This window comes from Coregonus clupeaformis, chromosome 8 (genome assembly GCF_020615455.1).
Source record: "Coregonus clupeaformis isolate EN_2021a chromosome 8, ASM2061545v1, whole genome shotgun sequence".
NCBI classification, from domain to species: Eukaryota; Metazoa; Chordata; class Actinopteri; order Salmoniformes; family Salmonidae; genus Coregonus; species Coregonus clupeaformis.
This window is the reverse complement of record NC_059199.1, coordinates 45,680,108-45,705,067: the sequence shown is the minus strand read 5'-3', so window position 1 is coordinate 45,705,067 and position 24,960 is coordinate 45,680,108. Positions and strand designations below refer to the sequence as shown.

Sequence of the window (24,960 nt, the reverse complement as noted above, 5' to 3'; positions counted from 1 at the left end):
TACCCATCTACCAATAGGTGCCCTTCTTTGCGAGGCATTGGAAAACCTCCCTGGTCTTTGTGGTTGAATCTGTGTTTGAAATTCACTGCTCGACTGAGGGACCTTACAGATAATTGTATGTGTGGGGTACAGAGATGAGGTAGTCATTCAAAAATCATGTTAAACACTATTGTTGCACACAGAGTGAGTCCATGCAACTAATTATGTGACTTGTTAAGAACATTTTTACTCCTAAACTTATTTAGGCTTGCCATAACAAAGGGGTTCAATACTTATTGACTCAAGACATTTCAGCTTTTCATTTTTTATTAATTTGTAAACATTTAAAAAAACCTAATTTCACTTTGACATGATGGGGTATTGTGTGTAGGCCAGTGACACAAAATCTCAATTTAATACATTTTAAATGCAGGCTGTAACTCAACAAAATGTGGAAAAAGTCAGGGGGTGTGAATACCTTCTGAAGGCACTGTATATGTGGTTAATACAAAAGGTGTGGCAATTAGAGAGGAAGTAGCCTGAGGACCTGTGAGTCCCATTATAAATATAGGTCATATAAATTACAGTTTGAACTAATCACATACAGATGATATCCCTTCAAATAGTAACATTAGCACCAATGGCAGGATGTGTCCATACAAAACACCAACAGATTACACTTCTATGTGTTAAATGCATAAGACACACCAGAACTAGCCTATATACTCATATTTAACATATAGGAAAGTAATTTTAGGAAACGTTGTATCATATAGAAATACCAAGCGTGTTACAGATAAAGTAAATATCTCAAAACAGGTCAATTATAGCATAGGCTGCATAGTGTCGTTTTTAACTGTATTGTACTGTACAGTGTTAGGACTAGGAGGCTCTAGAAGACAATTTTATCCTCATACAGGGAGAGGAGCAGCAGGATGCCCCAGCCAGACAGCAGTCCTACGTTCTGCAGCAGGAACATGAGCCAGGGCCTACGGTTGTCTGCATGGACCATGGTGGGGAGCTGGGGGAGGAGGAACAAGACAATCAAATGCATTTAACTCATTGTCCAAATATATCATATTTATAGAGGAAGTTAGGCATTGATGAAAGGAATAGGAGCAACCGTGTTATAACTAGGGGTCAGAGTTATTCCTGGTCAGGTCACATGGCCAGGAGACGCTCAAGGCCCAAGTCAAAGCAATTTAAGTATTTGTGCGACATACTCTCATTTGAAATGAATCCCCAAGAAGCTATTCCTCACAGCCTGTTTGAGAATGGTAAAACTAGTATACTAACCATATCAGCCAGACCCACGTACAGGAAGAGACCGGAGGTGATGGCAGCGATCCACTGCTTGGTGGCCAGGTCAGTAGAGATGGTGAGGGCGATGTAGAGTCCGATGAAGGATGTGAGGGCACTGCCCACGTTCAGCATCAAGGCCTTCTTCACTGACACCCCGCTGTGCAGCAGGATAGCGAAGTCACCTGGGAGATGGAGAGAGGAGAGGTTTAAAGGGATGATGCCGGTGATCAAATGTGGGTCTTAGGTTGATGCCATTGGAAGGATTGTGTGAATAAGAAATCTGGAAACAGAGCGAAGTGGCTAAACTGTATATCTGCTATTAATCTACCTTTCATCTACCATTGCTATTAATCTATTCTAATACTTTATTGTTTGAAATGAAAAATATTATTCTGAAATCAAACAAATCTAACAGCATATATATATATATATATATACACATACACACACAGTGCCTTCTGAAAGTATTCAGACATCTTGACTTTTTCCACATTTAGTTACGTTACAGCCTTATTCTAAAATTGATTAAATTGTTTTTTCCCCCCTCATCAATCTACACACAATAACCCATAATGACAAAGCAAAAACAGGTTTTATAAATGTTTGCTAATTTATAAAAAATTTAAAACATAACATTTACATAACCCTTTACTCAGTACTTTGTTGAAGCACCTTTGGCAGCATCGAGTCTACTTGGGTGTGACGCTACAAGTTTGGCACACCTGTATTTGGGAAGTTTCTCCCATTCTTCTCTGCAGATCCTCTCAAGCTCTCTCAGGTTGGATGGGGAGCGTTGCTGCACATCTCTCCAGAGATTCAAGTCCGGGCTCTGGCTGGGCCACTCAAGGACATTCAGAGACTTGTCCCGAAGACACTCCAGCGTTGTCTTGGCTGTGTGCTTAGGGTCAGTGTCCTGTTGGAAGGTGAACCTTCACCCCAGTCTGAGGTCCTGAGCGCTCTGGAGCAGCTTTTGCAATCTTGGTTTAATCAGATCAAAGAATCCTGTTTCTCATGGTCTGAGAGTCTTTAGGTGCCTTTTGGCAAACTCCAAGCGGGCTGTCATGTGCCTTTTACTGAGTAGTGGCTTCTGTCTGGCCACTCTACCATAAAGGTCTGATTGGTGGAGTGCTGCAGAGATGGTTGTCCTTCTGGAAGTTTCTCTCATCTCCACAGAGGAACTCTAGAGCTCTCTCAGAGTGACCATTGGGTTCTTGGTCACCTCTCTGACCAAGAACCTTCTCCCCCGATTGCTCAATTTGGCCGGGCAGCAAGCTCTAGGAAGAGTCTTGGTGGTTCCAAAGTTCTTCCATTTAAGAATGATGGAGGCCACTGTGTTCATGGGGCCCTTCAATGCTGCAGACATTTTTTGGTACCCTTCCTCAGATCTGTGCCTCGACACAATCCTGCCCCGGAGCTCTACAGACAATTCCTTCGACCCTCATGGCTTGGTTTTTGCTCTGACATGCACTGTCAACTGTGGGACCTTATATAGACAGGTGTGTGCCTTTCCAAATCATGTCCAATCAATTGAATTTACCACAGGTGGACTCCAATCAAGTTGTAGAAACATCTCAAGGATGATCAATGGAAACAAGATGCACCTGAGCTCAATTTCGAGTCTCATAGCAAAGGGTCTGAATATGTAAATAAGGTATTTCTGTTTTTTATTTTTAATACATTTGCAAAACTTTCTAAAAACCTGTTTTCGCTTTGTCATTATGGGGTATTGTGTGTAGATTGCTGAAAAAAACAAACATTTAATCCATTTTAGAATAAGGCTGTAACGTAACAAAATGTGGAACAAGTCAAGGGGTCTGAATACTTTCCGAAGGCACTGTATATACACTACCGTTCAAAAGTTTGGGGTCACTTAGAAATGTCCTTGTTTTCGAAAGAAAAGCAATTTGTTTGTCCATTAAAATAACATCAAATTGATCAGAAATACAGTGTAGACATTTTTAAGGTTGTAAAGGGCTATTGTAGCTGGAAACAGCTGATTTTTAATGGAATATCTACAGCGTACAGAGGACCATTATCAGCAAGTTTGCTAATCCAAGTTTAGCATTTAAAAAGGCTAATTGATCATTAGAAAACCCTATTGCAATTATGTTAGCACAACTGAAAACTGTTGTGCTTATTAAAGAAGCAATAAAACTGGCCTTCTTGAGCCTAGTTGAGTATCTGGAGCATCAGCAATTGTGGGTTCGATTACAGGCTCAAAATGGCCAGAAACAAATAACTTTCTTCTGAAACTCGTCAGTCTATTCTTGTTCTGAGTAATGAAGGCTATTCTATGCGAGAAATTTCCAAGAAAATGAAGATCTCATACAACGCTGTGTACTACTCCCTTCACAGAACAGCGCAAACTGGCTCTAACCAGAATAGAAAGAGGAGTGGGAGGCCCCGGTGCATTTACATTTTAGTCATTTAGCAGACGCTCTTATCCAGAGCGACTTACAGTTAGTGCATACATTATTTTTTTTATTTTTTTTCATACCCCCTGTGGGAAGCGAACCCACAACCCTGGCGTTGCAAACGCCATGCTCTATCAACTGAGCTACATCCCTGCCGGACAACGCTGGGCCAATTGCGCGCCGCCCCATGGGTCTCCCGGTCGCGGCCGGCTACGACAGAGCCTGGATTCGAACCAGGATCTCTAGTGGCACAGCTAGCACTGCGATGCAGTGCCTTAGACCACTGTACCACTCGGTGCACAACTGAGCAAGAGGACAAATACATATAGAGTGTCTAGTTTGAGAAACAGGCACCTCACAGGTCCTCAACTGGCAGCTTCTGACCCACTGGAATTGTGATACAGTGAATTATAAGTGAAATAATCTGTCTGTAAACAATTGTTGGAAAAATTACTTGTGTCATGCACAAAGTAGATGTCATAACCGACTTGCCAAAACTATAGTTTGTTAAAAAGAAATGTGTGGAGTGGTTGAAAAACGAGTTTTAATGACTCCAACCTAAGTGTATGTAAACTTCCGACTTCAACTGTATATATATATATATATATATATATACATGAATTCATATGCAACAACATCTGAAGTGCCAATGTGGCTGGACCTCATTCTTAAGAGCCTCTTTTAACATGGCCAACTAGAGGCATCAGTCGGTGCTCCACTCACCCAGTTCGTGAGGCAGCTCGTGACAGAGCACAGCCAGAGACGTGGCAAGGCCTGACTTCCAGGACTCAGAAAAGGCTGCTCCAATAGCCAGGCCGTCGGCAAAGTTATGTATCCCGTCCCCTATGGTAACCATGTAAGGTAGCAGACGCTGTTCTAGTGGAGGGGAGAGACAGAAGGGAAACTCAGAGAGGGGCTCAGTCGTCTAAAGAAGTCAATTCAAATGCAGCTATTGTTAATAATTGTATATATATTTGTATATACAGTGTATATACATACACTACATGACCAAAAGTATGTGGACACCTGCTCGTCGAACATCTCATTCTAAAATCATGGGCATTACTATGGAGTTGGCCCCTCCTTTGCTGCTATAACAGCCTCCACTCTTCTGGGAAGGCTTTCCACTAGATGTTGGAACATCGCTGTGGGGACTTGCTTCCATTCAGCCACAAGAGCATTAGTGAGGTCGGGCACTGATGTCGGGTGATTAGGCCTGGCTTGCAGTCGGCGTTCCAATTCATCCCAAAGGTGTTCGATGGGGTTGAGGTCAGGGCTATGTGCAGGCCAGTCAAGTTCTTCCACACCGATTTCGACAAACCATTTCTGTATGGACCTCGCTTTGTGCATTGTCATGCTGAAACAGGAAAGGGCATTCCCCAAACTGTTACCACAAAGTTGAAAGCACAGAATCGTCTAGAATGTCATTGTATGCTGTAGCGTTAAGCTTTCCCTTCACTGGAACTAATTGGCCTAGCCTGAACCATGAAAAACTGCCCCAGACCATTATTCTTCCTCCACCAAACTTTACAGTTGGCACCATGCATTGGGGCAGATAGCGTTCTCCTGGCATCCTCCAAACCCAGATTCGTCTATCGGACTGCCAGATGGTGAAGCGAGATTCAACACTCCAGAGAATGCGTTTCCACTGCTCCAGAGTCCAATGGCGGCAAGCTTTACACCACTCCAGCCGACACTTGTCATTGCCCATGATGATCTTAGGCTTGTGTGCAGTTGCTCGGCCATGGAAACCCATTTCATGAAGCTCCCGACGAACAGTTATTGTGCTGACGTTGCTTCCAGAGGCAGTTTGGAACTCGGTAGTGAGTGTTTGAACCGAGGACTGACGATTTTTACGCGCTACGTACTTCAGCACTCGGCAGTCCGTTCTGTGAGCTTGTGCGGCCTACCACTTCGCGGCTGAGCCGTTGTTGCTCCTAGACGTTTCCACTTTGTTGGAAAGGTGGCATCCTTTGACAGTGCCATGTTGCAAGTCACTGAGCTCTTCAGTAAGGCCATTCTACTGCCAATGTTTGTCTATGGAGATTGCATGGCTGTGCGCTTGATTTTATACACTTGTCAGCAACGGGTGTGGCTGAAATAGCAGAATCCACTCATTTGAAGGGGTGTCCACATACTTTTGTATATATTGTGTGTATATCGAGTATATATATATATATATATATATAAATAATGGTGTGTATAGACAGTATGGACAGTATATGAATAGAAAAGATGTGTACAGCAGTAGTTAAATAGGATGAGCCTTGACTAGAATACAGTATATACATATGGAGTGGGTAAAACAGTACAGTATGTAAACATTATTAAAGTGACCAGTGTTCAATGACTACGTACTGTAGGGCAGCAGTCTCTAAGGTATCACTGTAAATTATATTATCATTTACAATGATGACAGGGAGATTTGGGTTGCACCTGCAGCTGAAATCTTTTATCCTTGTAGTAATTATAATTGTTTTACTGTTCCTCATGTAACTGTTCATCAGAAAAGAACACAGATATTTTGTGCATGTTAATCTTCGTCACGCTGAATGTGTGTAATCATTGATTCGACTTGAGACAACTCGCACAGTAAGTTTACAGTTTGACAGCTTGAGAGTGTAGCTACTTCCTGACAGTCAAACCCTGACCTATATTCATATTATTATTATCTTCGCTGCTCAGTCATGTCACTACTTACTTTAACACAGTTCTTAGTCTATACTGTATATCTTATTGTGTATATATTTCCAAATATTACAATTTGTCTTCTGTTTTTATTACTTATTGTCACGACTTCCGCCGAGGCTGCTGCCCCTCCTTGTTCGGGCAGGCTTCGGCGCTCGTCGTCACCAGCCTTCTAGCCACTGCCGCTCCTATATTCATCATTCCATTTGTCTTGTCTTGTCATTACACACACCTGGTTCTTATCCCCTCATTAGTCTGTGTTTAAGTGTTCCCTCTGCCCCCTTGTCCTTGTGGGTGATTGTTTGATTGTGAGAGTAGTGGAGCTACTCGTACCATTTTGTTGCCAGGGTAGATATTTCCCCTGTGCCTATGTATTGTATGGAGATACCGTTACAGTGTATTGCCAGGGAGGATAGTTTCCCCTGTGCCTGTTTCGTTTGTCGCTATTCCAGCGCATTTGTGTGTAAAGACGGAATAAACTCTGTATTCGGTGATTACCCTCCTGCACCTGACTCCTTCCATCACACTCATCACACTTATTGTGTATTTTTTTGATAAATGTGTAATGCACTGTTGAGCAGAGCTTGCGAGTAAGCATGACACTGTGCCATTTACACCCTGTATCCTGTGCACGTGACCAATCAACTTTGATTTGATTTTATGTCTTATGAAAAGGTTGTACGTAGACCCAGATTGTCTTTCTTACCTCTTGAGCGTTCGTTTCGTTCTGGAAATGCTTTCTCTGTGTTATCGCTATCAACCTAGCAGGATCAGAACATTGCAGAAGAATAACATCTGAATTACAGCAGTGAAAGGGTTAGTGGCGGACAACGTGTTCAGAAACACAGGTAGTAAAGACTACATGCTGTGTCAGGTAAACACACAGGCTTACTATGAAACTGGCTGTTCGGTCATGGACCTATGTCTGACTCAGTTCTCCAAGAGAGAGGTTAGAGGGTTTGTAACCTACCAGGTCTGTCTGTGATTAACTGGTACAGAACCTACCAGGTCTGTCTGTGAATAACTGGTACATAACCTACCAGGTCTGTCTGTGAATAACTGGTGCAGTACCTACCAGGTCTGTCTGTGAATAACTGGTGCAGAACCAACCAGGTCTGTCTGTGAATAACTGGTGCAGAACCTACCACGTTTGTCTGTGAATAACTCGTGCAGAACCAACCAGGTCTGTCTGTGAATAACTGGTACATAACCTACCAGGTCTGTCTGTGAATAACTGGTACATAACCTACCAGGTCTGTCTGTGAATAACAGGTGCAGAACCTACCAGGTCTGTCTGTGAATAACAGGTGCAGAACCTACCAGGTCTGTCTGCGATACAGACTGCTTGTTCTTTTTGTCCTGCACATACATCTCCAGGACTTTACCATGGTCACAGTGATGGGGCTCAGACTCCACCTGAAAACACAATGACACAATGTATCTGTCTGTGCCCAGAATATCAATTACTTTAGATTGTAGACAACATAGAACATTTATCTACTGTTAATACCTAACAATTCTCACATTTTGGAACCAGTAAGACTTGACGAATTTCTGTGTCTGAAGTGTTGCACTTTATTAAAGGTTTATTGCAAGTATACGTGTGTGGGAGTTTTTTCACAATGGATCCACCGAACCAGTAAGCGGACAGAACAGTGGGGTTCAGTAAAAAGATAACGTTTCAAAACAGAGTGAAATGGGGAGGTACTACCTGAACTTGTCCAATAAAGGTCACAGATTTTTGTTTCCTGTTGCAAAACATTTTGCTACGTTGGGCCCTACTGAACACAGCCCAGGTGATAGACACTACTAACCCCATGGTGATGGCTGTCCTTGTGAGTGGTGACGATGGAGAAGATAGTCTCCATGAGATAGAAGTAGTAGATGCCAGCCATCAGCACCAGTATCTTATAGATGTAGTCTGGAACCTCCTCTGAGTGGTTGTGATCTGTTCCTTCACTGTGAACGTGGAGGCCTAGGAACTGAACCAACAGAGGAAACACGGTCACAACACGGTCAGACACAGTCAGCCCAATGACATCTATTATGTCATTATAATGATAGTGTTATGACAAAGTTATGTAACCTTTATGACGGCGGGTTTCAAGTGAAGTGTAACCCCCAATACACAGGGTAGGATAAGACCAAATACTGGCGATGCAATCAACCTGCGGGTCCATTACTCTGAAATGGCCTCCTTCACATGCTACTGTACTGACAGATGAAAGTTTAGAGTGGAGACTGGTACCTATCCACCATATTGCTTTCACCAATCATGTCCTCTCAATAGGGGGTTGTGAAGGAGAGTAGAGGGGGATAAGAAACAATTTCGGACCATTGGGACACAGTGTTATGTTGCTCTCATCATTGGCTTTGTAATGACCGAAGATTCCCTGAAGCAACATTGGCCCATTTCTCTGTTTGTCCAATGAGAAGGTGTCGTTTCAGTTCCTTAATCACATTACTTTACACTGTAGGTGAGGATAGGGTGTGACAGCCTGCTAATACGTCGTCCTGTGATGTGGCATGGATCTAAAAGGATTGAGCTGCAGGAGCAGGAAGTACTGTATCTCCTTCATAAGAGTGTGTCTGCCCTGGGGGAAATTAGCCAACTAAGCTCAACGCCACGATTTACGATGGAGTTGAGAGGCGACAATGTCTTGTGTAAATGCAGGCTATTCTTTGGGTGCTGGAATCAGTCGTTTTTGATTAAAACGTTTATGTGATGTCGTAGCTCCAGTCCGTCCACACTAGTTGCAGCTCAACTCTTGCTTGAGAAATTGCTCTTTGTTAACAAGCTATTTCTGTATATATTTTTTACCATTTTAATTGAAAACAATCACAGTCAGGTACTTCATTGTTACCCAGAAATGATTTGATATAGAGATAAAAATTGCTGCATTGGACCTTTAATCATAACACTTCAAGGAAGTGTTGAGGAGGAAGAGGCCTGGCTGGCTAGATTGCGATGTTGCGTGTGATGCGCTGCTGGTACAATCTAAAAGGTAATGCTGTTGAAAAATAACCAGATGATACCTGACGATATACCTGTTATGCTATAAAGTGAGTATAAAGTCTAAATCAAAGTCTAAATTCACACTGTCCATTCCAGGCACGGTTCCAGTAACTATGATGGGTGCATAACCAGGCCAGCACAGCACAGCTCAGCTTGAATCAGCTGGGCTCAGTAATGTGAATAGGGTATTGTGATGCTCACCATAGGCATGAGGTGCAACAGGGCGTCCCCAGTGAGGGAGCCCACAGCCATGCTGGCACAGAACTGGATGACGAGCTGGAAGACACTACTGCAGGAGGTACACAGCAGCACCACAACGCCAACCACAGCGGCCAGACAGATCAGCAGATTGGCGATGGTGGCATACACATACTCTGTGGAGAGAGAGAATTAACATTACAGGGTTCAATGTATACAGTAATAACAGGACTAACGCAAATCAGTCAGTCAAGCCATGAAAGGTCTGTTAGATGATAATGTATTCCACATACATGCTTGAAATAGGCTCGTTACCTAATGATAACATCGATCTATACTGAACAAAAATATAAACGCAACATGCAACAATTTCAAAGATTTTACTGAGTTACAGTTCATATAAGGAAATCAGTCAATTGAAATGAATTCATTAGGCCCTAATCTATGGATGTCACATGACTGGGCAGGGGCGCAGCCATGGGTGGGCCTGGGACGGAATAGGCCCACCCACTTGGGAGCTAGGCCAACCCACAGGGGAGCCAGGCCCAGCCAATTAGAATGAGTTTTTCCCCACAAAAGGGCTTTATTACAGACAGAAATACTCCTCAGTTTCATCAGCTGACCGGGTGGCTCAGACGATCCCGCAGGTGAAGAAGCCGGATGTGGAGGTCCTGGGCTGACGTGGTTACACGTGGTCTGCGGTTGTGAGGCCGGTTAAACGTACTGCCAAATTCTCTAAAACGACGTTGTAGGCGGCTTATGGTAGAGAAATGAACATTAAATGATCTGGCAACAGCTCTGGTGGACATTCCTGCAGTCAGCATGCCAATTGCGCGCCCCCTCAAAACTTGAGACATCTGTGGCATTGTGTTGTGTGACAAAACTGCACATGCCTTTTATTGTCTCCAGCACAAGGTGCACCTGTGTAATGATCATGCTGTTTAATCAGCTTCTTGATATGCCACACCTGTCAAGTGGATGGATTATCTTGGCAAAAGAGAAATGCTCACTAACAGGGATGTAAACAAATTTGTGCACAAAACTTGAGAGAAATAAGCTATGGAAAATTTCTGGGATCTTTTATTTCAGCTCATGAAACATGGAACCCACATGTTACATGTTGGGTTTATATTTTTGTTCAGTATAGTTTGAATTTTGGAGCGTTTATATTTATGAACATAGTAAATGTATTGCTGCATAGTCTCACTATCATTCCTTTTTCATTAAAAGGTAAATAGTGAAGAATGGGCCTTTCTGTATCAAAAGGAGAGGAGTGAGTGTTGAATAAAGTGTGTACTGTAGCAGTCAATCAATCACATATATTTTATAAAGCCCTTTTTACATATACCCAGCCTAAAATGTCAAAGAGCAAGCAATGCAGAGGCAGAAGCACAGTGGCTAGGACTGTAGTACTCCACTCACTCTCTGTGGTGCTGAGCTGGTCTGATGGTCCAGTGTGGGGAGAGGTGCTGTTGCAGGCCCCACTGAGGATCTGCTGGACCAGGGCTGGGCTAAGCCGGGCCACGTCAGACCTGGACAGGCTAGATCCATTTAGCCCATGGATCTTTACCAATTCCTCTGGGCTGAAACATGTCTACATGGAGAAAACAGGGCTGAAACACTACTTAGGCAGGAAATGCCAACAACGAACAGTGAGACATCATACTTATGCATTAAAAAACAAATAATAAAAGAAAAGCATTGTAAGTTTTAATTTTGTAAAGTTAGTGTGGGAGAGGTGGAAAAATTATTGTTATCGATCAATAATAGTCTAATAAAAAGAAAAAGGCTGTCACGATCGTCTAATGAGGAGGACCAATGCGCAGCGTTGAAGGTGAACATGACTTTATTAAATTAAAGCCGAAACACGAAAACAACAAACAATGACGAAACGTGAAGTCCTCCGTTACAATGACTGACAAGGAACAAAAACCCACAACACCCACAGGAAACATACAGATTAAATATGGCTCCCAATCAGAGATAACGAGCCGACAGCTGACACTTGTTACCTCCGATTGGGAGTCATTGACCAAACATAGAAATAAACCCAACAGAAATACAAACATAGAAATACACCCAACGAATGAACACACCCTGGCTCAAATTACAGAGTCCCGGAGCCAGAGCGTGACAGTACCCCCCCCTAAAGGCGCGGACTGCGACCGCACCTCAATACGGGCTAAACAAGGGAGGGCTGGGTGGGCATACCTCCTCGGCGGTGGCTCTGGCTCTGGCCTTGATCCCCACCTCCTCTCCCACCCCCCAAAGTACCCCTGGTCCTGTCTAGCCCCGCTGGCCGGAGCCGGACTGACGACACGCGCCCCTGGCTTGGTGCGTGGAGGACGAACGGGCCTTACCAGGCTGACGACGCGCACCACTGGCTTGGCGCGGGGAGCAGGAATGGGCCGGACCGGGCTGACGAGCGCACCCCTGACTTGGTGCGGAGAGCGGAACCGGGCCGGACAGGGCTGACGACACGCACCACAGACTTGGTGCGGGAGCAGGAACGGGCCGGACAGGGCTGACGAAACGCACCACAGACTTGGTGCGGGGAGCAGGACTGGGCCGGACAGGGCTGACGGCGCACCACAGACCTGGTGCGGGGAGCAGGAACGGGCAGAGCCGGGCTGACGAGACGCACCACAGACTTGATGCGGGGAGCAGGGACAGGCCGGGCTGAACTGGCGACGCGCACCACAGACCTGGTGCGGAGAGCAGGAACGGGCAGAGCCGGGCTGACGAGACGCACCACAGACTTGATGCGGGGGAGCAGGAATGGGCCGGACTGGACTGACGACGCACACCACTGGCTTGGTGCGGGAAGCTTGGATGGACCGGACTGTACTGGGGACACACACCACTGGCCCTACACCGGGATCTGGAACGGGCCGGACCGGACTGGCAACACACGCCAGTACCTCTCGCCCGTGCCTCTACTTCCTCCATCCCCTCTTTGACCAGTGGCCCCCGTAACCCGGCGGCCTTCTCCGGCAACCCACTGGACCGCTCTATCGCGGCCTCCTGCTGGTCCGCCGTCGTGAGCCCCCCTAAAAAATTTCGGGCCGTCTCTCCTACCCGTGGCCCAGGTCTCCATGTCCTCGCCAGCTTCTCGCCCTTCTGCCATAATGTCAAGCCCCTCTCTTCCCTCACTCGGCTTGACCCAGTCCAGGAGGCGAAGGAGATCTGTGAGGATCTCCCCGGCGATGGCTCCTGGACACGCTGCTTGGTCCCATCTTGGTGGGTTTTTCTGTCACGATCGTCTAATGAGGAGGACCAATGCGCAGCGTTGAAGGTGAACATGACTTTATTAAATTAAAGCCGAAACACGAAAACAACAAACAATGACGAAACGTGAAGTCCTCCGTTACAATGACTGACAAGGAACAAAAACCCACAACACCCACAGGAAACATACAGATTAAATATGGCTCCCAATCAGAGATAACGAGCCGACAGCTGACACTCGTTACCTCCAATTGGGAGTCATTGACCAAACATAGAAATAAACCCAACAGAAAAATCAAACATAGAAATACACCCAACGAATGAACACACCCTGGCTCAAATTACAGAGTCCCGGAGCCAGAGCGTGACAAAGGCACAGTGATGCCGAAACGTTGGTGGCTTACCCAATAAATTACTGGGAGTTTATACATATGGAGTGTGTGACTCTCTTTGTTTTTAAATCAATCAATAATGACAAACCTTCTGGCATTGACAACTTAGATGGAAAGCTACTGAGGTTGGTAGCTGACTCTATGGCCACTCCTATCTGTCATATCTTTAATCTAAGCCTACAGGAAAGTGTGTGCCCTCAGGCCTGGAGGGAAGCCAAAGTCATTCAGCTACCCAATTAGAGCTATCAGCTTGTTGCCAGCTCCTTAACAAACTGTTGTAAAAAAACAAATACAATGCTATTTCTCTGTAAACAAATTGAGTTTCAGCATGCTTATAGAAAAGGGCATTCAACATGTACTGCACTGACACAAATGACGGATGATTGGTTGAAAGAAATTGATAATAAGAAGATTGTGAGAGCTGTACTGTTAGATTTCAGTGCAGCCTTTGATATTATTGCCAATAACCTGTTGTTGAGAAAACGTATGTTTTATGGCTTTTCAACCTCTGCCATATCTTGGATTCAGAGCTATCTATCTAATAGAACTCAGAGGTTTTTTTAATGGAAGCTTCTCTAATGTCAAACATGTAGGATGTGGAATACGGCAGGGCAGCTCTCTAGGCCCGCTACTCTTTTCTATTTTTACCAATGACCTGCCACTGGCATTAAACAAAGCATGTGGGTCCATGTATGCTAATTATTCAACCATATACGTGTCAGCAACCACCGCTAATGAAGTCACTGAAACCCTTAACAAGGAGTTGCAGTCAGTTTTGGAATGGGTGGCCAGCAATAAACTGGTCCTGAACATCTCTTAAACTAAGAGCATTTATGTATTTGATACAAATCAGTCCCTAAGCTCTAGACCTCAGCTGAATCTGGTAATGAACGGTTTGGCTGTTGAACAAGTTGAGGAGACTAAGTGACTTGATGTTACCTTAGATTGTAAACTGTCATGGTCAAAACATATAGATTCAATGGTTGTAAAGATGGGGAGAGGTCTGTCCATAATAAAGAGATGCTCTGCTTTTTTGACCACTCCAAAAAGCAAGTCCTGCAGGCTCTAGTTCTGTCTTATCTTGATTATTGTCCAGCCATATGGTCCAGTGCTGCAAAGAAATACCTAGTTAAGCTGCAGCTGGCCCAGAACAGAGCGGCACGTCTTGCTCTTCACTGTATTCAGAGGGCCAATATAAATACTATGCATGCCAGTCTCTCTTGGCAAAAAATTGAGGAGAGCAGTTTTCTGCATCACTTCTTATTATTATAAGAAACATTCATGTGTTGAAAATTCAAAATTGTTTGCATAATCAACTTACAACTCTGACACACATACTTACCCCACCAGACATGCCACCAGGGGTCTTTTCACAGTCCCCAAATCCAGAACAAATTCAAGAAAGCGTACAGTATTATATAGAGTCATTATTGCATGGAACTCCGTTCCATCTCATAGATGATGCAATCTCTATTGCACTCCACACTGCCCTTTCCCACCTGGACAAGAGGAACACCAACGTGAGAATGCTATTCATTGACTACAGCTCAGCGTTCAACACCATAGTGCCCTCAAAGCTCATCACTAAGCTAAGGATCCTGGGACTAAACACCTCCCTCTGCAACTGGATCCTGGACTTCCTGACGGGACGCCCCCAGGTGGTAAGGGTAGGTAACAACACATCTGCCATGCTGATCCTCAACACGGGGGCCCCTCAGGGGTGCGTGCTCAGTCCCCTCCTGTACTCCCTGTTCACCCATGACTGCATGGCCAGGCACGACTCCAACACCATCATTAAGTTTGCCGACGACACAACAGTGGTAGGCCTGATCACCGACAACGATGAGACAGCCTATAGGGAGGAGGTCAGAAACCTGGCCGTGTGGTGCCAGGACAACAACCTCTCCCTCAACGTAACCAAGACAAAGGAGATGATTGTGGACTACAGGAAAAAAAAGAGGACTGAGCACGCCCTCATTCTCATCGACGGGGCTGTAGTGGAACAGGTTGAGAGCTTCAAGTTCCTTGGTGTCCACATCACCAACGAACTATCATGGTCCAAACACACCAAGACAGTCGTGTTAGAGGGCACGACAAAGCCTATTCCCCCTCAGGTGACTGAAAAGATTTGGCATGGGTCCTCAGATCCTCAAAAAGTTATAGAGCTGCACCATCGAGAGCATCCTGACTGGTTGCATCACCGCCTGGTATGGCAACTGCTCGGCCTCCGACCGCAAGGCACTACAGAGGGTAGTGCGTACGGCCCAGTACATCACTGGGGCCAAGCTTCCTGCCATCCACGACCTCTATACCAGGCGGTGTCAGAGGAAGGCCCTCAAAATTGTCAAAGACTCCAGCCACCCTAGTCATAGACTGTTCTCTCTGCTACCGCACGGCAAGCGGTACCGGAGCGCCAAGTCTAGGTCCAAAAGGCTTCTCAACAGCTTCTACCCCCAAGCCATAAGACTCCTGAACAGCTAATCATGGCTACCCGGACTACTTGCACTGCCCCCCCACCACCACCCCATCTTTTTATGCTGCTGCTACTCTGTTAATTATTTATGCATAGTCACTTTAACTCTACCCACATGTACATATTACCTCAACTATCTCAACTAGCCGGTGCCACCGCATATTGACTCTGCACCGGTACCCCCCTGTATATAGCCTCCCTACTGTTATTTTATTTTACTTCTGCTCTTTTTTTCTCAACACTTTTTTGTTGTTGTTGTTTTATTTTACTTTTAATAAATGCATTGTTGGTTAAGGGCTGTAAGTAAGCATTTCACGGTAATGTCTACACTTGTTGTATTCGGCACATGTGGCAATTTTTTTTGGATTTGATTTGATTTATTGCTCAAGTGAGCAGCAAACCTGGTTTCAAAAAACAGATAAAGCAACACTTCACGGCACAACGCCTCTCCCCTATTTGACCTAGATATGGCCATTTGGTGTGCGTGTATTGATATGTAGGCTATGTGTACTGTTTTTAAATGTATGTAGTTCTGTCCTTGAGCTGTTCTTGTCTATTAATGTTCTGTATTATGTAATGTTTCATGTTTTGTGTGGATATAGTGGGGACAAATATTAAAAGAGACATGTCATTATGCCTCTGTAGTGTTTTCATTCAGATTTCTGATATTACCATGGAGGGAATCCTATAGCTGCCAATAGCTCAGGCAATCTAAGGCACATCTAAGGTTCATTACAATGCACTGTAGGAGCAGCGGACACCAGGGGTTTAGCAGTCTGATAATGAATCAGAGTGAAGGAGTGTGTGTGTGTGTGTGTGTGTGTGTGTGTGTGTGTGTGTGTGTGTGTGTGTGTGTGTGTGTGCTGTGCCTTTAAGCCCCTGAAGAGAGAGTGAAGCGAAGGCCTTGACCTAATTACCCACCAAGCACTGTGGTGGTTCAGTTTAATAATTACCCACCAAGCACTGTGGTGGTTCAGTTTAATAATTACCCACCAAGCACTGTGGTGGTTCAGTTTAATAATTACCCACCAAGCACTGTGATGGTTCAGTTTAATAATTACCCACCAAGCACTGTGGTGGTTCAGTTTAATAATTACCCACCAAGCACTGTGGTGGTTCAGTATAATAATTACCCACCAAGCACTGTGGTGGTTCAGTATAATAATTACCCACCAAGCACTGTGGTGGTTCAGTATAATAATTACCCACCAAGCACTGTGGTGGTTCAGTAAAATAATTACCAGGTCCCAGCTGCTGATGTTCCTCTGGTGGTACCCCTCCTCGTGACTCTGCCTGAAGGCTTCACTTCCACCTCGACCCCTCCGACCACTCTGACCACCCCGACCACCCCGACCACCCCGACCACCCCGACCCCCACTAACGGTACTGTGGTCACTATGGTCATGGTCAACGTGGTCATCGTGACCATGACCATTGCTGTGTCCATCTTGGTCTCCATGTTCATGACCGTGGTCCTCTTCGTGGATTCCACCCAGTTGCAGGCTCTTCATAAGACCTTCCAGCTCTACAGAGATTAATCAGAATGATATGGTTGGTGGTGACGTACATAGCAGGCCATTGGGGAACAGTAATATAAACTCTCATTATCAGTGGTTTTTATGGGATAACGTTAATAGCATAGCCCCTCAAGGGCATCATGCTAAATCAATGATGATCTATGTATGACACAACATGGATGAATGAGTAGGTTGAAGTACAGGCAGGAGGATGACATCACATGACTGTGTAATAAAACTAAAACAAAATGATTCATACTAATAGGAATAGTCATTTGTTAATGGTAATATTACAGTACAGACATTTCATACACATATTAATAACAGTTTGTAATAAGGTAATATTACAGTACGGACATTTCACACACATAGGAATAGTCGCTTGTTATGAGGTAATATGACAGTAATAATAACATTAAAGGGTTATCTTATGGTACCGTGAATAGTGATGTTGTCGGAGCCGAAGCGGTTGAATATGAAATCCAGAAAATAGTCTTCTTCAGGTAGTGCTCTGGCCGTCATGCAGTCACCTCGTAAAGCATGGTAAACTATGTATCCAAACACCACATCCGTGTTGTGTGGGTCACCATTACTCGTTGACGCGCTGCTCTCCTCTAAGATGTCTTGACCAGTGAGACAGTGCTAAATGACCATGATAACAAGACAGGACAGACTTACGCAGTTGAACATAATATAAATACTTTGTGGAGGTAAAATAACTGGTTAAAAACAGGTCTGTATATACAGTATTTTGCTATTCTTCATTATAAACCGGGTAGTTCGAGCCCTGGATGCTGATTGGCTAAAAGCCGTGGTATATGAGACAATATACCACAAGTATGACGCAAAACTACTGGTTTACTGTTGTAATTACATTGGTATCTTGTTTATAACAGCAATAAGGCACCTCGGGGGTTTGCGGTATATGGCCAATATACCTAAGGGCTGTAGCGTAATGTAATGCCTAAGAACAGCACTTAGCCGTGGTATATTGGCCATATACCACACCCCCTCTGGCCTTATTGCTTAATTATAGCACAGCAGCTCCAACCTGGTCGTACTGCTGATCAGGCTTGTAGTACTTCTCCATGTTTCGGAGCAGTGTCTCTATCCCACGGCTCTCCATGTCTCCGTGTCCATCCCTGTGCCTGTGTCCGTGGTGGTCATGGCCTGTGATCTCCTGGATGAGGTGGTCGGTCTCGTCCCCCCACCTCCCTGCCCTCACGGCAGAGCAGGCCTCGGTGGGAGAGCTGAGGTAGAGGCAGCATCCTGCTGCTACTCTGAAGAAGCCCTCCTTGTTAAGGAGACCACCAGCACTGGTGAAGTTACCAACCAGCTGGTCCACTGACTGCACAGAGAGGCACTACAAACAAGAAGGCTGGCTTCAGTGTTACATGTAGATGATTTATGTACTAAGGACAAATATAGGTATAATTCATGAGAGAAAACAAATGTAAGGTCTTATTGTATTGTCATTATGACCACAAAGCTAAAGGAAAGGAGTTTGGGTTGGTTTGACTTGGGTGATATCTTTAAGAGCAGACTACGCTCTGGGTTCTTGAGTCAGGACATACAGTGACTTTGCACAGTATCATAATGTAGATAATAGTCTGAATCTACCGCACATCCAAAACCGATTAGTGAATGTGCTGGAGAAACAGGAAAAAATCTCCACACATTTCCAGTCAGATGTAAATGTATTTTAAAAGAGGCTGAGCTTGATGCAGGTCGGACTGACCGAAAGTTCAGGCTCTATTAAAATATATTTGCATCTGACTGGAAGTGTGCAGAGACTTTATCCTGTTTCTACAGTATCATCTTACAAACACATACTTTAAGTAAGATCTCAAGCCATTGTTGCATTACCAGCACACGCTGTCTAAATACTGATCATTAGTTTAAGTATCGAACATGTCTGGCCAATCTATGGCATCTCTCACATAACTTGTGACGGAAAACTGCCTCTAGATGGTCATAAGTGCAGATTACACCAAGGTAAAGTCCAAGGCCTCCATGTCTGAACAACATGGATTCAAAATGGAGTATAGAGCCATGCCTACATTTTTTTCTACAGTAATCAAAGGAAACCAAAAATTAACATTTATTGGGCTATTTGTGGTGCATTGCATGGACAGAATTAAATAAATAATTGTAAGGAAAACAGAATGCCCAATCATTAAGACACAATTTAAACAACCTGCACAGTGAAGGGTGATGCAACCAAGACATTAAAATTAATTGGAGATGTAAAAGAAAATCATTAATATAAAATATTTATTGGGGTTATGATCATTGTAATAGACATACAGAAGGTTATGCTAATACTTTTAACCCAGCCATAAGCCATTTAAGTCTAAGACATTGTTCTATAATATCTACTACCCTAACAAATGGAATTGTTTTAATGTTGATCAGTTGGATTTATGTCATTGCAATAGTTAAGAACATAAAGGTTGGAATAAATGCAGTTACAAAAATCTGGTACAAAACATTCTGCAATGCTGACGTCGTGTAATATCTCTATAGTACCAATGCAATAATAACACGAATCATTATTGTTTTTAGTCTATAATACAATAATAATTATTATTATTATTATTATGGAGCGAGCTTTAATTTTAAAATTGCTCAGTGCTCAAAATATATGTATCAATAAATATAAAATAGACTCGGTCAGAGACAGATCAATAAATAAATACGGATGTATTTTAGGTATTGGTCTAAAAAAGAACTGCGACAAAGCGTAGTCTCCAGTAGTGTAGCGCACGGCACAGCATAGTAACAGGTGCAGAATGGACCTCGACCTTTCCTAAAACCCAAGTTGTAGCGAGTGTAAGAAAAAAAGTTACCTTTTCACACGACACACCAGGGCACTGCACACGCTTCTCTAACAGTTTGAAAAAGGAGCGAACTGACATTTCATTCAGGTATTCCTCTCCTGGCGACACTAGCTCGACCACTTTGTCATATACATCCACAGGTGAATACAACGCATAGGTGAATAGGTTAAAACTCAGACATAGGAGAATAAAGTGGAAATACTTATATGTAGTTTCCATTGTTCTATCTATAAAATATAAAAACCTCTATAAAAAAAGAATACAAAATAAAGTGCAAAAAACAGTGAGTTTAGTGGAAGAGTTGATTCCGAGTGGCGCAGATCAGTCCACACACGGTTTTAAGTTCACCATACAGGTGTCTATAATTACTAAGTTAGAGATTTCATCGACCTGTTAGCTCGCATTTGATTGGTCCAGAGGCGAGGTGCGCTTCTCTACCGGTCCATAAATAAGCCACCATTACAGTTCAGCTGAATGAGGGGTACATGTCCAATTTACCTGTCTTCATTGTAGACTCGGCTTAAGCTGACCTAAACTGAAATAATGGCAAGAGTTTTTTTTTTTATGTCAATATAATATGTTGCTAAGAATACAGGCAAAATATGTGTGCCAAGTGCCACACTTACACCCTCAATGGCCACAACTGCCCTGATGATGACCATCACTAGCCGTTTTTATCTAAATATCAAAAAATTGTACAATTAATTATCTTACTGTGATTGTTTTAAATTAAAATGGTCAAAAAGGGCAATTTCTCAAGCAAGAATGTAGCTAGAACTGTCTGAGTGGTCTGAGTGGGGAGGGGAAAACGTTGCTGTTATTTTCAGAGAGGTTTGGAACTCTCTTTCTTATTGGTCTATTAACTCATTTACAGCCTGGTGATGTCACCATGGAAGGCCAAAACTCCATCCCACCAAAACAGGCTGAAATTTCAGGCGGTGTTTTCAAACAGCTCTTACACTAAAAGGGCATAATCATCATTTTGACAATTTCACAGTATTATTCCAACCCCATATATATAAAACACAAGAAAATCTAGTTTTTTACTGCACTGGGCCTTTAACATTTCCCTTTACTGACAACAGATTGTGTATTAGGAAAATTGACAACATGATGTAACGAGACAATGTATTACTGACAGCGTGGAAGGTGGCTGGTGGAACTGTTGTCAAAACAAATAATACACACACTGTAAAAAAAATTAATAAGAGACTCCATTCTTCACGTATAACCGTTTTGTGGAGTAAAAGTACTTACCATGGACAACATTCAACATTTGCATTGACCGTGTGACTGGATGATTTGAGTCCCATATTTAGGGACAGTAGTTTTTCCTGGCCATGACTAAGAGAAACATTCTCACGGCGAACGAAGAAGATAAGATGTACCTTCAGTATACACAACCTTCAGTATAATCTAAAAGCCATATGTTGCCATGTGAATTAATTCACAAAGTGTTTATGTAAATGACCAATGAGAATGAGACTAATGTACATGTTGTGTAAGTTGTAAAACATATGTTTGGCAAGGTGTTGTCTGAGCACGATCCTTCCATTGCAATGTAAATTAAAGACTTGAATTAGATTCAAGCGTTTGTCATTTGTTCTCAATCTCTTCATCACCATTCACAACTCAAAACCCTATACCAATTTTGTGGAGTAAAAGTACTTTCCATGGACATCATCCAACATTGGCATTGACAGTGTGGCTGGGTGATTGGGTCCCATATCTAGGGACAATAGTTTTTCCTTACCATGACTAAGATAAACTCTTGGCCCCCACAATGGTTAGTGGACTGGCATTACTGTAACACTTGCTACACACCTGTTGTCACAAGTGCATCTCAAGCTATGGGGTGAACATTCCCCTAGGTACAGATCTATGATCAGCTTTCCCTCCCCCTATCCTGACCCAAGATCAGTGTCTAGGGGTGACCACCCTACACCACATCATCACAACAGATACTGGGCCAGATGAGACTGGTCTGGCAGGTGTTGGGGGAACTACCTAACACATCCCTTGTGTCATTGTCAGCAGGATATGAGGAGGAGATCCCCTATCTCCAAGTCAAAAATGAAGCTGTTTGAAGGGTCTTTGGATGTAAGTGTGAGTATGAACATCCAATGAGGTACCCAAAGTAGGCCTTCAGTAGTTTGCCACCTGTGTCACTTTGAACATATTTAAATGAAAGAAAGTCATGTGCAGAGTAGAAGAGCAGTGAGCGTGAAACTACTGCCTCGCGGGAGATTTTGTTCCGGAGGGCGTAGTGGGATTTCTGGATCTGTATAATGGGTCTTTGACATGTCGTAGCCTTGAACGAAAGTGTGACATCACGTTATCAAAGGAACAGTCATCATGTGGTAATGTTCTTATAAAAACAACATTATTATGATGGTCAATATTAACATTATTATGGTCAATATTAACATTATTATGGTCAATATTGACGTTATTACGGTTCATATTAAACACATTATATTTTATTCATATTTTGCCACAACAATTCCCCATAGGCCAACATTCAAAATAATAATTTAATATATTTGATGTTTGGTTTCATAGACCACCCTCTCCATACAACAAGGTTGCCAGGGATAGCAAATTAGTTTAGCTTCCCATTCAGTGAATGCATGCTACCTGACAAAGTTCACAGTCGACAGAGACAATAAACCTTATCTTGAGTTATAATAAATACAGCCTCACAACTTGAATCTCAAAAGGTCATCACTGATAGACTAGTGCCTTCAGAAAGTATTCATAGGACCCCTTGACTTATTGCACATTTTGTTGTGTTACAGCCTGAATTCGAAATGGAATTATTAGATTTTTTTCCTCATCCACCTACACACAATACCCCATAATGACAAAGTGAAAACATGTTTTTAGAAATGTTTTCAAATGTATTGAAATTAAATTGGGAAATATCTCATTTACATAAGTATTCCCACCTCTGAGTCAATACTTTGTAGAAGTATAATGTATAATGGGTCTGTGATGTGTCGTAGCCTTGAACGAAAGTGTGACATCACGTTATCAAAGGAACAGTCATCATGTGGTAATGATCTTATAAAAATAACATTATTATGGTCAATATGAACATTATTATGGTCAATATGAACATTATTATGGTCAATCTTGATGTTATTATGGTCAATATTAACGTTATTATGGTTCATATTAAATACATGATATTTGATTCATATTTTGCCACAACAATTCCCCATAGGCCTACATTCAAAATAATAATTTAATATATTTGATGTTTGGTTTCATAGACCACCCTCTCCATACAACAAGGTTGCCAGGGATAGCAAATTAGTTTAGCTTCCCATTCAGGGAATGCATGCTACCTGACAAAGTTCACAGTCGACAGAGACAATAAACCTTATCTTGAGTTATAATAAATACAGCCTCACAACTTGAATCTCAAAAGGTCATCACTGATAGACTAGTGCCTTCAGAAAGTATTCATAGGACCCCTTGACTTATTGCACATTTTGTTGTGTTACAGCCTGAATTCGAAATGGAATAATTATATATTTTTTTCTCATCCATCTACATACAATACCCCATAATGACAAAGTGAAAATATGTTTTTAGAAATGTTTGCAAATGTATTGAAAATTAAATTCTGAAATATCTCATTTACATAAGTCAATACTTTGTAGAAGCACCTTTGGCAGTGATTACAGCGGATTACAGACTCTGTAACTGTTTTAAAGTCACCATTGGCCTCATGGTGAAATCCCTGAGCGGTTTCCTTCCTCTCCGGCAACTGAGTTAGGAAGGATGCCTGTATCTTTGTAGTGACTAGGTGTATTGACACACCATCCAAAATGTAATTAATACCTTCACCATGCTCAAAGGGATATGCAATGTGTGCTTTTTTTTTTTACCCATTTACCAATAGGTGCCCTTCTTTGCGAGGCATTGGAAAAACTCTGTTTTTTTGTGGTTGAATCTGTGTTTGAAATTCACTGCTCGACTGAGGGACCTTACAGATAATTGTATGTGTGGGGTACAGAGATGAGGTAGTCATTCAAAAATCATGTTAAACACTATTATTGCACACAGAGTGAGTCCATGCAACTTATTATGTGACTTGTTAAGCACATTTCTACTCCTGAACTAATTTAGATTTGCCATAACAAAGGGGTTGAATACTTATTGACTCAAGACATTTCAGCTTTTCATTCGTAATTAATTTGTAAAACTGTAAAACATAATTTCACTTTTCACATTATGGGGTATTGTGTGTAGGCCAGTGACAATTAAAAAAATTAATATTTAATCCATTATAAATTCAGGCTGTAACACAACAAAATGTGGAAAACGTCAAGGGGTGTGAATACTTTCCGAAGGCACTGTATTTTCCCAAATAATCAGATAATAAAGACAGAAAGATAAAAACATTTTAATCTCTATATACAGCGTCTGATAAACAGCTGTAGTCTATTGATTGTGTTATGTTCTCATTATCTGTCCAGAAGTCTTACTTCAAGACTGTTACAGACACGTTGGCAGAAACCTAAGTCAGCAGTAGCTATATTACAGTAATGTAGAGCTGAGGTTGATCTGAACTGATAGTTAGACTGCAGTGCAGTCATTTCATCCAGCAGACGTTACTCAGAATGTCCTCACTTTGTGGTCACCACCACCACTTACCACTAACAGACACAGAAGTCATACTATCTGCTACTTAAAGTGACACTGCTCTTGTAGGGTCAGCATCGTAAAGTAAAGTGACACTGCTCTTGTAGAGTCAGCATCTTAAAGTAAAGTGACACTGCTCTTGTAGGGTCAGCATCTTAAAGTAAAGTGACACTGCTCTTGTAGAGTCAGCATCTTAAAGTAAAGTGACACTGCTCTCTCTGTGAAGTCAGTCAGAATTCTCTCTCTGACCCTGAGAAGAC

The 24,960-nt window shown here is 42.9% G+C and overlaps 1 protein-coding gene across 1 annotated transcript; it reads right to left on the bottom strand.

Annotated features, from left to right (window-relative positions):
* Nucleotides 1-415: 415 nt before the first annotated feature.
* On the bottom strand, nucleotides 416-20,363 carry slc39a4 (solute carrier family 39 member 4). The gene is made up of 12 exons (XM_045222384.1): nucleotides 20,057-20,363; nucleotides 18,259-18,570; nucleotides 17,645-17,849; nucleotides 16,932-17,215; nucleotides 11,020-11,191; nucleotides 9,601-9,773; nucleotides 8,198-8,365; nucleotides 7,704-7,799; nucleotides 7,090-7,144; nucleotides 4,419-4,571; nucleotides 1,276-1,463; nucleotides 416-1,000 (listed from the first exon to the last, which is right to left on the bottom strand). The coding sequence occupies exons 1-12, from the start codon at nucleotides 20,264-20,266 to the stop codon at nucleotides 872-874; spliced, it is 2,145 nt and encodes a 714-aa protein (XP_045078319.1). The 5' UTR covers nucleotides 20,267-20,363; the 3' UTR covers nucleotides 416-871.
* Between the last annotated feature and the right edge of the window lie 4,597 nt (nucleotides 20,364-24,960).